Raw genomic sequence first — 15,419 nt, forward strand, 5'->3', positions numbered from 1 at the left:
AAGGACCATGGGGTATAGACGGATCCGCAGGAGCTTGGGCACACTATAAAGACTTAAACTGGGTGTGAACTGGCTCCTCCCTCTATGCCCCTCCTCCAGACCTCAGTTAGAAAACTGTGCCCAGGAGAGACGGACATTTCGAGGAAAGAATTTATAAATTCAACACAGTGAGTGTTATACCAGCTCACACCACGAACATACCGCAAAACATGGCATTCAACAGAACACCAGCCCACGGTATGCCAACATACAGCCATATGCTGAGAGAATATGCATCACAACCCGTGTGTCAACACAACCAATAATAAGAAACCGCATGCCACGGCATGAACAACGTCAGCGACAACCTGACAGAATGGAAATACTACAAAGTGCAACCATAACCAATAACTGCAGACACAGTACGCACTGGGACGGGCGCCCAGCATCCTCTACGGACTAGGAGAAAAGGATTTACCGGTAGGTACTAAAATCCTATTTTCTCTTACATCCTAGAGGATGCTGGGGACTCCAAAAGGACCATGGGGTCTATACCAAAGCTCCAGACCGGGCGGGAGAGTACGGACAACTCTGCAGCACCGATTGAGCAAACATGAGGTCCTCATCAGCCAGGGTATTAAACACATAGAGCTTAGCAAAAGAATTTGAACCCGACCAGCAGCCGCTCGGCAACGGTGAACCGCCGAGACTCCACGGCAGCCGCCCAAAGAAAGCCCATCTTCCTAATAGAATGGGTCTCCACCAACAACGGTAACGGCAATCCAGCCGTAGAACCAGCACACCTAATCGTATCCCAGATCCAGTGTGTAACAAACTGCTTAGACACAGGTGCCCCAAACATGTTGGGAGCATACCGGACAAACAGAGTCTTTGTCCTCCCAATATGAGCCAAACCGGCGACATAAATATTCAAAGCCCCGACTACATCGAGAGACTTTGAAGAAACCACAGGTTTCTGCGAAATACATAAACCACTTCTTGGCAGAACTATTATACGAGTTCTCAATTCCGCTTCATCCACAGGAACGAGCCAACAGGGGCTCATGTGAGACAAAGCCGCCACTTCCAACACCCGCCTTGTGGACACCAAAGCCAATAACAAGACCACTCTACAAGAGAGAGACTTTAACACAACCTTTTATAAAGGTTCCAATCAGTGTGACACAAGAAACGCAACACCACGACAAGTGTCCACGGTGCCAAGGGTGCATAAATGAAGGTTGGATGAGTAGTACTCCATTCACGAAAGCCTGAACTTCCGGAGAGGTGGCCAATTTTTATTTTTTTATTTTTTTTAAAGTAAATCTATCAGGCCAAAACTGCACTGAAATGGAGTCCAACTCTAAGCCTGCAGCCACTCCTGCTTGCAAAGAGTGGAGCAGAACAACCCAGCTGAAAAACTTCCGTATGAGTCTTCTAGGATATATATATATATATACGCCAACTACAGTGGTAAAGCTTTGCCGTTACTTCTTTTCTAGCCTGAAGAAGCGCGGAAATGCTTGATACACTCCCGAAACTTGCTGTAACAGTTCCTCAGGTAGAGGAGGAGTCCAGGGATCTTCTATGAGTAAAGCTTGAAAAACCGGATACCAAGCTCTCCTTGGCTAGACCGAAGCAAAGAGGATCGCCTGAACCTTTGCTCTTCTTACGTTTATCACCCTCAGAAAAACTGAAAATAGAGAGGACCCAAAGACCGACTGAAAACACCCAAGGTGTCACGGGGCATGCTTGATACTTCAGTGAAAACTTCTCGATGACGACTGGTCTTCCCCCGGACGGAGATCGCGTCTGCAGAGGAAATCTAGTTCTCCGTCGCTTACCTCCGAAACGAAGACCGCTAATAAAGCGCTCACCAGTCTTTTCACCCAGTGGCAAACTTTTGCATCTTCTGCCATTGTCGCTTTGCTCCTTGTGCGGGTCACTTACGCCACCACTGTCAAGTCGACTGACAGAACTAACACGAGCAGAACACGAAGAATATGTTCGTCGAACATAGCTCCTAAAACCAAGAAAACTTATTGCAGACAAGCTTCCCAGCTTGGCCGTCACCTCTGGAAATACGACCCTTGCCAGGACAGCTCCCCAACCTCGGAGATCTACATGCATGGACACCAGGACCTAATCCTGGATCCCTAACTGTCGTCCCTCTAGAAGGTGAGAACCGAGCAGATACCACAGGAGCGAAGTCCCGACCATTAGGATTAAATTCCAGTGCATGTGCAGGTGAGACCACATTTCCAACTGGTCCCTTGAAAACCACTCTGGCATTTGACCTGCTCACCAAATAAGGCCCCTTAGGCCGCACCCAGCTGCTTCACTAACGGAACCTATTGATGGATTGTCACAATAAATCTGATCCGACTCTGGATCCTCAGACCTCTTTCCACAGGAAAAAACACAGAACCTCAACCGGTCAGTATCCACTCTGACACCCACCTCCGAACTCTGCGTCGTTGGGAACAACAGTCATTCCCTCTGTTGAAAGAACAGTCAGAGAGAAACAACGATTTGCACCACTTGTTTCTTGATCTCGCCTTAATCAGGAGAGCGTCCCAGAACAGAATAACAATGGCTCTTACTGTTGAAAGAAAACCATCATACCGCCATCACTCCTGTGAAATGGCAAAGACAATCCTGGACATCCACCTAGGTAATCCAAATGCGGAGAACCACGCATTGAAACCTCTTAGTTTTTTTTTTTTTTTTTTACAGGGACAGCAGAACAATTCCCTGAACCTGACGCACCTCTATACGGCGTCGCGTACTACCTCCCCTTCCAGAAGGGAAACGGCAAGATCTAATAGAAAAACAGTGAGGGGAAACATCTGTAACTCAGAATGTCCCCCCTCGGATTATATAATCAACTCACAGGTCCTAGTCAATTCTCGGACTAACGGAAAATTAGTAGACGAGTCCCCACCAGAGTGGGATCCAGCCAGATAGACTCAGCGACCTGTGGTGGATGTGCTAGAAACCGAAACCGAGATCCGCTTCTGCGGACCAAACAGGGCTGCAGAACTCATACCTTTTCAGCTTCCACTGTCTGCACAGAAAAGGAAAAAGGAACGGTATCGAACGATTAAAACAACTGCATCCCACAAAAGAATGCATCCCCAACCGTTGCGAAGGAGTCTAACTCACAAAGCTAGCCTTACCAGTGGTATCCGCCGAGATTGACTGAACTGAGGCATCCCCAAACCGCTGTACACCAGCCCTCCAGTATCTCTCGGAGACAACCTCAGCATTTTCCCCGGCCACACCTCCTGCCGTCACGCGGCAACCTGCTGCAATGAGAATATAATCAACATAAGCAACCTTACCCACTCTCTGTAGTGTAATTCTATCGGATGCCTATCCGAACAGAACACTCCCCCATGTACATGCAATGCAAATAAATATAGAAATAAAATATCACTTAGCTTCCTGTGTATGATCCTTTGCGACCGGGTTCTGCGTCGACCAGGAGTTGACTGCCACAATGTTCTCTCCGCGTCAGGAAGAGAATAATATTCGGACTCCTTGAGAGGATCTAAAACCAACTCGTCACGGCCAATCTAGAGCTTAATCAACAGAGCGACCAGCACATGATAAGAATACCATTATTTCAGCATTCATGGATATACCTCATGTAATACACAATAAAACACACATATCCTAACCATGCATATAAAATATATATATATATATATATATATAAAGTCTGCAACAAGTCCGGCACTCACTGTTACTTGATATGCTGTCCCTGTTGCCTTCCGTGAAATACAGCTCACACTGTTAATGTAACGAAGATAGGTGACGGCGGCACTCAGGAATAAAGACACAACCACAGCCAGTAGTATCAGCCAACGTTTCAAAGCATGTGCTTTTTCGTCAGGGCAATAACAAACATTAAAAGAAACTCACGTTTATATGTGCTCCCCCTCACCGTCAAAGTCCGCGCCTCAGGCTCCACTTCCGCTATACAGGCGCTCACTTATGATGTAACCCAGTGCGCCCATCACCATAACAACCAAATCAACATGAATACATCCAATTCTGCACATAATCCTTTGCATAAGAAATCTACGTATCAGCTACTACATTTTTGCATGCGTCCTGTGTCTTACATAGCTACGATATTTACTGCAGTAATGCATATGACTTTATGGACAAATCTAACCAGAGAATCAAATAAAGCAATGCCACAATGTTCTCTCCGCGTCAGGAAGAGAATAATATTCGGACTCCTTGAGAGGATCTAAAACCAACTCGTCACGGCCAATCTAGAGCTTAATCAACAGAGCGACCAGCACATGATAAGAATACCATTATTTCAGCATTCATGGATATACCTCATGTAATACACAATAAAACACACATATCCTAACCATGCATATAAAATATATATATATATATATATATATATATATATATATAAAACCTGTACGCAAGTGGATTGTCCAGACCCGTCAGGTCCCTAGTGACAGTAATGTGTTCTGAATGTGTATGACCATGTACTGACATGCCCCAGATGTGGATCTACCAGGAACGGTATGGTCGACAGAAACTTAGTATATGTCGACAGCAGGGAATAGTAAGCGGGCAAAAAATAACAATCTTGGAACCCCGAGGGGTCTGAGGGAAGCATACATATACAATTTCAATAACACTCCCTCCCACATATACCTATAAATATATATACAGGTACAAGGCAATAACAGCCTGTTAATTTTTTTACCCAGTAAATACCGTTGATGCCGACTGGGCACCCACAAACAACTGTGGCTCCCCTAGCGTGTTTACTTTTTTAAGCACACAAACACCAACCTGCTAATACTTAATTTTCCAAATCAAGTACCGACATGCGCCGGCGATGCCGACAGTTATCCCCACAGCAGCTTGTGACAAAGCCCTCACACACGTCGACACATGTCGACTAACCGATAGTGGGTAAACAAACAGGGAAACACTGAATTTATGTATCACAACAAAGATTATGCGTCCATTATCAAACATAATGCTATATGACTCCCATATAGCACTAAAAAACACTGTGCACCCCCTCCTTCGTACTATACAGTAAGCCTTGGCGGGGACCTTAGGAAAATGGCGCTGACTCCGTTGTGAGGGCTAAGCTCCGCCCCTTCTCAGCGCGCTAAAGCCCGCTCAAAGAAATATATAAAAATACATATTTTGAGCTGGGGGGACCTATATACAGCCTATAACTATGCACAATATAGATATCGCTGCCCAGGGCGCCCCCCCCCCCCTGCGCCCTGCACCCTCAGAAGCCGTTGGTGTGTGGGAGCAATGGCGCGCAGAGCGATCGCTGTGGTACACTGGCGGGGTGAACATACCCGGTGTCCAGGCAACTAAATATGTCCCCCCGCCAGCAATCTAACTCAGTATATGCCGCCCAGGGCACTCCCCCCCAGTGCCCTGCACCCTGCAAGAGCCGATGGTGTGCGGGAGCAGGGAGCGCAGCGCTACCGCTACTGCTCCCTCCGTTTCGCGGCACACTGGCGGGGTGAACATACCCGGTGTCCGGGCACCTAAATATGTCCCCCCGCCAGTGATCTAAACCTCAGCAACATGCCACCCAGGGCGCTCCCCCCCAGCGTTGTGTGGGAGCATGGAGCGCAGCGCTACCGCTGCTGTTACCTCCGTTACTGAAGTCTTCTGTCGTCACTGAAGTCTTCTTTTCTTCCAATACTCACCCGGCTTCTTTCTTCTGGCTTCTGTGAGGGGGTTGACGGCGTGGCTCCGGGAACAAGCAGCTAGGCGAACCAAGTGATCGAACCCTCTGGAGCTAATGGTGTCCAGTAGCCTAAGAAGCAGAGCCCTTAAACTAAGAAGAAATAGGTCTGCTTCTCCCCTCACTCCCACGATGCAGGGAGCCTGTAGCCAGCAGGTCTGCCTGAAAATAAAAAACCTAACATAAAGTATTTTCAGAGAAACTCAGGAGAGCTCCCCTAGTGTGTCCCCATTCACTCCTGGGCACAAAGTCTAACTGAGGTCTGGAGGAGGGCATAGAGGGAGGAGCCAGTTCACACCCAGTTTAAGTCTTTATAGTGTGCCCAAGCTCCTGCGGATCCGTCTATACCCCATGGTCCTTTTGGAGTCTTAAGCATCCTCTAGGACGTAAGAGAAAATAAAGGAAAAGACGTACAGCGTATTGAGGCTAGCTGCAGTGCCGTTTCAGCGTTCGAACCATTTGATCGCACAGGGCGCCCGCCGCGGCACTTCCTGACTCTCCTATACTGCTCCCTCTTCTCCCTTCCATAGTACTACGCTCGGGGGGCAGAGTTTCGCGGAATGAAGCAGATGCATTGTGAAGTCACAAAGTAACCGCGTCATTCTGCGAAAATCTGCTCCCTGAGCAAAGTGAGGAGGGGAAGGAGGATAGCAGTGCTGAAACCCACCAGCGAGTACACAGCCCTGGCAATGAGCATTACCCTTGGCAATAAGCATAACACCCAGCGCATGAAACCCCTGGCAACGAGCGTGACATTCAGCGCATGAAACCCCTGGATACGAGCATTACCCTTAGCAAAGAGCATGACACCCAGCGCATGAAACCCCTGGTAACGAGCATGATACCCAGCGCATGAAACCCCTGGTAACGAGCATGACACCCAGCGCATGAAACCCCTGGCAACAAGCGTGACACTCAGAGCATGAAACCCCTGGCAACGAGCATTACCCTTAGCAAAGAGCATGACACCCAGCGCATGAAACCCCTGGTAACGAGCATGACACCCAGCGCATGAAACCCCTGGCAGTGAGCATGACACCCAGCGCATGAAACCCCTGGCAAGGAGCATGACACCCAGCATGTGAAACCCCTAACAACAAGAAAGTAATTTCAAAGTAATTAGAAGTTTTACTGTAGGGCATAATGTATCACGGGCATTGCGGTGCATGGCATAATATGGCGCTGGGGCACAATATGGTGCAAGGGGCATTACTGTGTGGGGCTTAATATGGTGGAATGTTTTTTTCCCTGTGGTGGCCGAGGTCTGGTCAAAAATTGTGGTGGAAGGTAGTCTTTTTCTGCGAGGCCATGCCCAATTTAGCAAGGACATACCTATTTTAACAAGGCCATGCCCACCTGCTGGGAGCGAGTGTGCCTTCGGCGTGCACATTTTATTTTTTCTTTAGTTCTATGTGTGTGTGTGTGTGTGTGTGCCATAGCTGGACACACCTGTAGAATTGCGGGGACTGCTGAGTTCAGCATAGATAGAAATCTGTATGACTTTTATATGGATCTCTTGCAGAAGGCGTAGACATAGATACAAGCATACGGCCAAATAAACAATTTATTTCTGTACATGCAATGCGGCCATCTTATGTGTCACCTCTCAATCAGCCCCACTATTACCAAAATAATGTGTTTTGAACTATGATCTATCTTATTATTCTCCCTGTTACTATAAAAATGATGGTCACTGTGTCTGATAACATGACTTTACACTACAGTATATAATCCATGACATCATCAGTCTTTCACGCCTCCCTTCTACCACACACATTATGGTCGCTGTGTCTGATAACATGACTTGATACTATACAATCCATGACATCATCAGTCTTACACTCCTCCCTTCTACTACACACATTAAGGTCGCTGTGTCTGGTAACATGACTTTACGCTATACAATCTATGACATCATCAGTCTTACACTCCTCCCTTCTACCACACACATTATGGTCGCTGTGTCTGATAACATGACTTGATACTATACAATCCATGACATCATCAGTCTTACACTGCTCCTTTCTACCACACACATTATGGTCGCTGTGTCTGATAACATGACTTGATACTATACAATCTATGACATCATCAGTCTTACACTCCTCCCTTCTACTACACACATACGGTCACTGTGTCTGATACCATGACTTTATACAATCCATGACGTCATCTGTCTTACACTCCTCCCTTCTACACATACTATCAGAAACAGCGACCATAAGATGTGTGTAGTCCCTGGGACCAGCATGCAGACACCTGTACATACCTGAATTTCTGCGAGAAGTTTTTCACGAGATGTGCTAACCTTCCATCGGTAATCAGGTCGAGAGGAGATTTTCCACGGTGATTGGCATAGTTAATGTCTGCGCCTGATAGTGCCAAAAAGCAGGCAATTGCCATTCCAACATTCAGTTCCATATTCCCAAGCAGGCCAGTAGCTTGCAGCTATTACAAATAAATGAACATATTAATAAAAGTTAAAATAAGATTTTACTCACCGGTAAATCTATTTCTCGTAGTCCGTAGTGGATGCTGGGACTCCGTAAGGACCATGGGGAATAGCGGCTCCGCAGGAGACTGGGCACAACTAAAGAAAGCTTTAGGACTACCTGGTGTGTACTGGCTCCTCCCACTATGACCCTCCTCCAGACCTCAGTTAGGATACTGTGCCCGGAAGAGCTGACACAATAAGGAAGGATTTTGAATCCCGGGTAAGACTCATACCAGCCACACCAATCACACCGTATAACTCGTGATACTATACCCAGTTAACAGTATGAAATATAACTGAGCCTCTCAACAGATGGCTCAACAATAACCCTTTAGTTAGGCAATAACTATATACAAGTATTGCAGACAATCCGCACTTGGGATGGGCGCCCAGCATCCACTACGGACTACGAGAAATAGATTTACCGGTGAGTAAAATCTTATTTTCTCTGACGTCCTAAGTGGATGCTGGGACTCCGTAAGGACCATGGGGATTATACCAAAGCTCCCAAACGGGCGGGAGAGTGCGGATGACTCTGCAGCACCGAATGAGCAAACTCTAGGTCCTCCTCAGCCAGGGTATCAAACTTGTAGCCTCTTGCAAAAGTGTTTGAACCCGACCAAGTAACAGCTCGGCAAATTTGTAAAGCCGAGACCCCTCGGGCAGCCGCCCAAGAAGAGCCCACTTTCCTCGTGGAATGGGCTTTTACAGATTTAGGGTGCGGCAGTCCAGCCGCAGAATGTGCAAGTTGAATCGTGCTACAGATCCAGCGAGCAATAGTCTGCTTAGAAGCAGGAGCACCCAGCTTGTTGGGTGCATACAGGATAAATAACGAGTCAGTTTTCCTGACTCCAGCCGTCCTGGAAACATATATTTTTCGGGGCCCTGACTACGTCCAGTAACTTGGAATCCTCCAAGTCCCAAGTAGCCGCAGGCACCACAATAGGTTGGTTCACATGAAAAACTGATACCACCTTAGGAAGGAATTGGGAACGAGTCCTCAATTCCGCCCTATCCATATAAAAAAATTAGATAAGGGCTTTTGCATGATAAAGCCGCTAATTCCGATACACGCCTGGACGACGCCAAGGCCAACAGCATGACCACTTTCCACGTGAGGTATTTTAGCTCCACGGATTTAAGTGGCTCAACCCAATGCGACTTCAGGAAATCCAACACCACGTTGAGATCCCATGGTGCCACTGGAGGCACAAACGGGGGCTGACTATGCAGCACTCCCTTAACAAAAGTCTGAACTTCAGGCAGTGAAGCCAGTTCTATTTTGGAAGAAAATCGATAGAGCCGAAATCTGGACCTTAATGGAACCCAATTTTAGGCCCATAGTCACCCCTGACTGTAGGAAGTGCAGAAATCGACCTAGCTGAAATTCCTCCGTTGGGGCCTTCCTGGCCTCACAGCACGCAACATATTTCCGCCATATGCGGTGATAATGGTTTGCGTTCACTTCTTTCCTAGCTTTAATTAGCGTAGGAATAACTTCCTCCGGAATGCCCTTTTCCTTCAGGATCCGGCGTTCAACCGCCATGCCGTCAAACGCAGCCGCGGTACGTCTTGGAACAGACAGGCCCCCTGCTGCAGCAGGTCCTGTCTGAGCGGCAGAGGCCATGGGTCCTCTGAGATCATTTCTTGGAGTCCTGGGTACCAAGCTCTTCTTGGCCAATCCGGAACAATGAGTATAGTTCTTACTCCTCTCCTTATTATTCTCATTACCCTGGGTATGAGAGGCAGAGAAGGGAACACATACACCGACTGGTACACCCACGGTGTTACCAGAGCGTCCACAGCTATCGCCTGAGGGTCCCTTGACCTGGCGCAATATCTTTTTAGCTTTTTGTTGAGGTGGGACGCCATCATGTCCACCTGTGGCCTTTCCCAACGGTGTACAATCATTTGGAAGACTTTTGGATGAAGTCCCCACTCTCCCGGGTGGAGGTCGTGTTTGCTGAGAAGGTCTGCTTCCCAGTTCTCCACTCCGGGAATGAACACTGCTGACAGTGCTAACACATGATTTTCCGCCCATCGGAGAATCCTTGTGGCTTCTGCCATCGCCATCCTGCTTCTTGTGCCGCCCTGTCGGTTTACATGAGCGACCGCCGTGATGTTGTCTGACTGGATCAGCACCGGCCGGTGTTGAAGCAGGGGTCTAGCCTGACTTAGGGCATTGTAAATGGCCCTTAGTTCCAGAATATTTTTGTGTAGGGAAGTCTCCTGACTTGACCATAGTTCTTGGAAGTTTCTTCCCTGTGTGACTGCCCCCAGCCTCGAAGGCTGGCATCCGTGGTCACCAGGACCCAGTCCTGTATGCCGAATCTGCGGCCCTCTAGAAGATGAGCACTCTGCAGCCACCACAACAGCGACACCCTGGCCCTTGGAAACAGGGTTATCCGCCGATGCATCTGAAGATTCGACCCGGACCACTTGTCCAACAGATCCCACTGGAAGATCGTTGCATGGGACCTGGCGAATGGAATTTCTTCGGAAAAAGCTACCATCTTTCCCAGGGCTCGCGTGCATTGATGCACCGACACCTGTATTTGTATTAGGAGGTCTCTGTCTAGAGACGACAACTCCTTAGACTTCTCCTCCGGGAGAAACCCTTTTTTTCTTATTCTGTGTCCAGAACCATACCCAGGAACAGTAGACGCGTCGTAGGAACCAGCTGCGACTTTGGAATATTCAGAATCCAGCCGTGCTGTTGTAGCACTTCCCGAGATAGTGCTACTCCGACGAACAACTGCTCCCTGGACCTCGCCTTTATAAGGAGATCGTCCAAGTACGGGATAATTATTTCGGCCATTACCTTGGTAAATACCCTCGGTGCCGGGGACAGACCAACGGCAACGTCTGGAATTGGTAATGACAAACCTGTACCACAATTTTGAGGTACTCCTGGTGAGGAGGGTAAATAGGGACATGCAGGTAAGCATCCTTGATGTCCAGTGATACCATGAAATTCTCCAGGCTTGCAATAATCGCCCTGAGCGATTCCATTTTGAACTTGAACCTTCGTATATAAGTGTTCAAGGAGTTCAATTTTAGAATGGGTCTCACCGAACCGTCTGGTTTCGGTACCACAAACATTTTGGAACAGTAACCCCGGCCTTGTTGAAAGAGGGGTACCTTGATTTCACCTGCTGGAAGTACAGCTTGTGAATTGCCGCCAGTACTACCTCCCCTTCTCCGAGGGCAGCAGGCAAGGCTGATGTGAGGTAACGGCGAGGGGGAGTCGCCTCGAACTCCAGCTTGTATCCCTGTGATACTACTTGCAGAACCTAGGGATCCACCTGTGGGCAAGCCCACTGGTCCCTGAAGTTCCCGAGACGCGCCCCCACCGCACCTGTCTCCACATGTGGAGCCTCAGCGTCATGCGGTGGACTCAGAGGAAGCGGGGGAAGATTTTTGATCCTGGGAACTGGCTGTCTGGTGCAGCTTTTTCCTTCTTCCCTTGTCTCTGTGCAGAAAGGAAGCGCCTTTGACCCGCTTGCTTTTCTGAAGCCGAAAGGACTGTACCTGAAAATACGGTGCTTTCTTAGGCTGTGAGGAAACCTGAGGTAAAAAAATTTCTTCCCAGCTGTTGCTGTGGATACGAGGTCCCAGAGACCATCCCCAAACAATTCCTCACCCTTATAAGGCAGAATCTCCATGTGCCTTTTAAAGTCAGCATCAGCTGACCACTGCCGGGTCTCTAATACCCTCCTGGCAGAATGGACATTGCCTTAATTCTGGATGCCAGCCGGCAAATATCCCTCTGTGCATCCCTCATATATAAGACAACGTCTTTAAAATGCTCTATGTTAGCAAACTATTATCCCTGTCTAGGGTATTTTATCTGACAGGGTATCAGACCACGCTGCAGCAGCACTATTAATGCTGAGGCAATTGCAGGTCTCAGTATAGTACCTGAGTGTGTATATACAGACTTCAGGATAGCGTCCTGCTTTTTATCAGCAGGCTCCTTCAAAGTGGCCGTATCCTAAGACGGCAGTGCCACCTTTTTTGACAACGTGTGAGCGCCTTATCCACCCTAGGGGATATCTCCCAACGTGACCTATCCTCTGGCGGGAAAAGGTACGCCAGCAGTAACTTTTTAGAAATTACCAGTTTCTTATCGGGGGAACCCACGCTTCTTTTACTCATCTGATGGCGGAACAAAACACTGGCTGCTTTTTCTCCCCAAACATAAAACCCCTTTTATGTGGTACTTGGGTTAATGTCAGAAATGTGTAACACATTTTTCATTGCCGAGATCATGCAACGGATGTTCCTAGTGGATTGTGTATATGTCTCAACTTTGTCGACACTGGAGTCAGACTCCGTGTCGACATCTGTGTCTGCCATCTGAGGTAACGGGCGTTTTGAGCCCCTGATGGCCTTTGAGACGCCTGGGCAGGCGCGGGCTGAGAAGCCGGCTGTCCCACAGCTGTTACGTCATCCAGCCTTTTACGTAAGGAGTTGACATTGCCGGTTAATACCTTCCACCTATCCATCCACTCTGGTGTCGGCCCCACAGGGGGCGACATCCCATTTATCGGCCTCTGCTCCGCCTCCACGTAACCTTCCTCATCCAACATGTCGACACAGCCGTACCGACACACCACACACACACAGGGAATGCTCTGACTGAGGACAGGACCCCACAAATTCCTTTGGGGAGACAGAGAGAGAGTATGCCAGCACACACCAGAGCGCTATATAATGCAGGGATTAACACTATAACTGAGTGATTTTCCCCCCAATAGCTGCTTGTATACACATATTGCGCCTAAATTTGGTGCCCCCCCTCTCTTTTTAACCCTTTGAGCCTGAAAACTACAGGGGAGAGCCTGGGGAGCTGTCTTCCAGCTGCACTGTGAAGAAAAAATGGCGCCAGTGTGCTGAGGGAGATAGCCCCGCCCCTTTTTCGGCAGACTTTTCTCCCGCTTTTTTCATGGATTCTGGCAGGGGTATTTTATCACATATATAGCCCTGGGACTATATATTGTGATGATTTGCCAGCCAAGGTGTTTATATTGCCCTCAGGGCGCCCCCCCCCAGCGCCCTGCACCCATCAGTGACCGGAGTGTGAGGTGTGCATGAGGAGCAATGGCGCACAGCTGCAGTGCTGTGCGCTACCTTGTTGAAGACTGAAGTCTTCTGCCGCCGATTTTCCGGAACACTTCTTGCTTCTGGCTCTGTAAGGGGGCCGGCGGCGCGGCTCCGGGAACGAACACCAAGGTCGGGTCCTGCGGTCGATCCCTCTGGAGCTAATGGTGTCCAGTAGCCTAAGAAGCCCAAACTACCACCAGTTAGGTAGGTTCGCTTCTTCTCCCCTTAGTCCCTCGCTGCAGTGAGTCTGTTGCCAGCAGATCTCACTGTAAAATAAAAAACCTAAAATATACTTTCTTTCTAGGAGCTCAGGAGAGCCCCTAGTGTGCATCCAGCTCAGCCGGGCACAAGATTCTAATTGAGGTCTGGAGGAGGGTCATAGTGGGAGGAGCCAGTGCACACCAGGTAGTCCTAAAGCTTTCTTTAGTTGTGCCCAGTCTCCTGCGGAGCCGCTATTCCCCATGGTCCTTACGGAGTCCCAGCATCCACTTAGGACGTCAGAGAAACATACTTAGGAAGTATTTAGCTAGGACCTGAGTACCTTATTATTTTCAACCTTCGACTCGCGATCGAGTTATCAGATCATCTGAATGGTCACAGGAGCACTGGATATTTCACTGAGAGAGGTTATATTGTGGGAGACAGTGCTCTGTCCACTGTGTGATTATAGTAGTAAGGCCAGGGCTGCATGTGGCAGAGACTGTGATCCAGCTACTCAGGTCAGTCTCTAATTCTGTCACATATACGTATGAGTCACAGACAGGACTGGAAACTATCTTTCACAATACGTTTATCAAACACTTGTGTTTGTTTTATGACAGACCATTTGTAACATGGGGTCATTTGCACAGTATCAGCTGCAATCTTAATACATTATGTCAACATTAGACAGTGGAAGAGGTAGGGATCCCCTATAGGACAAAGCAGTTATGTCAGGCTATTATTGCTGTTCTTCAATAACGCTATGGATCCAAGTGCTGCTGCACTGTGGCTATTTCAGCTTACACTGCAATTATGTCTAATTACTGGCAGATTTCAATGACTGTACAATTTGCGCATGAGGACTCCAGACAAGCATTATGAAAAGTCCCTGCCCTCATACATCTGTGCTGCAGTTACTCCTAACATCCTTTCTCTGCATACCATGTCCTGTGAGAATATGCTAGCACTGGGCTTCTTTTTTTGCCTAAAATGCATCTAGGATATGATGTGATGCAGCTAGGACACACCCTAAGTCTATGCTGATTAATTTGATATGCAACACTTGTATAACTGTGTGCGACTGAGTCTCTGAAACTGCATGCAAAGTGCCATGATACAGCAGCTGAGGCTTTTTCTGTTGTGCTTCGTATATAGACTCAGTCACACATACAAATATACAAGTGTCACAAATCAATAAATTCTCCTGGTGCGTCCTAATTGCATCACATTGCATTTTCAGCAAAAAAGACACCCAACGCTAGACAGTTGCTTGAGGCCTGGCACTCACGTCAAGCAACTCGCGCTGCTTGAAATATTTAGGCTAGATGTATGAGGGCACATCTGTAGAATCATGGGACAGATATATGAAGCAGCGAAGAGTGGTTAAGTTGCCCATGGCACCCAATCAGCTTTGCTGTAACATTTATCAAGTGCATGTGATACAGCTATAGGTAGCAGCTGATAGGTTGCCATGGTCAACTTCTCCACTAGCTCACTTCTTCACTCTATGCACTGCTTCATACATCTCCCCCAAATGCATAAGTAGACAAGGGTCACAGCTGTAGTCTAATGCTCAGATGTCTCAGTGATTTTGTTGGCTCATGTAACATTATCTCCTTACCTTGCTGAGAATAGCTGATCCATTGCCTTCTGGCTCTAGGCATGTGAGGTGCTGCTGTACAAGAACTATGTGCATTGGGGTGTCTCCATCCTCATCTTCTGCATTCACATCTGCTCCTTCTGTCACCAGGATCTGCACCAGGTTGATGTGTCCATGTGTCACTGCAAGGTGCAGTGGAACCTGGTTCCTGTTGTTCCTGAGATTTACATCACAGCGGCCCTGTGCCCGGGAAACACAAGGGGAGTCATTTTAGGGTTAAT

General features: G+C 48.1%; 1 protein-coding gene across 3 annotated transcripts in view; it reads right to left on the reverse strand.

The window, feature by feature from the left end:
- MIB2 (MIB E3 ubiquitin protein ligase 2) overlaps positions 1–15,419 on the reverse strand; it is a 304,417-nt gene that overhangs the window by 42,418 nt on the left and 246,580 nt on the right. For all 3 annotated transcript variants that reach the window (XM_063943004.1, XM_063943002.1, XM_063943003.1), the window contains 2 exons: positions 15,160–15,378; positions 8,007–8,185 (listed from right to left, as the gene is read on the reverse strand). In XM_063943004.1, coding sequence (XP_063799074.1) covers positions 8,007–8,185; positions 15,160–15,378 — 398 coding nt within the window. The remainder of the gene's footprint in view (positions 1–8,006; positions 8,186–15,159; positions 15,379–15,419) is intronic.

Source organism: Pseudophryne corroboree, chromosome 10 (genome assembly GCF_028390025.1).
Source record: "Pseudophryne corroboree isolate aPseCor3 chromosome 10, aPseCor3.hap2, whole genome shotgun sequence".
Classification (NCBI taxonomy): domain Eukaryota; kingdom Metazoa; phylum Chordata; class Amphibia; order Anura; family Myobatrachidae; genus Pseudophryne; species Pseudophryne corroboree.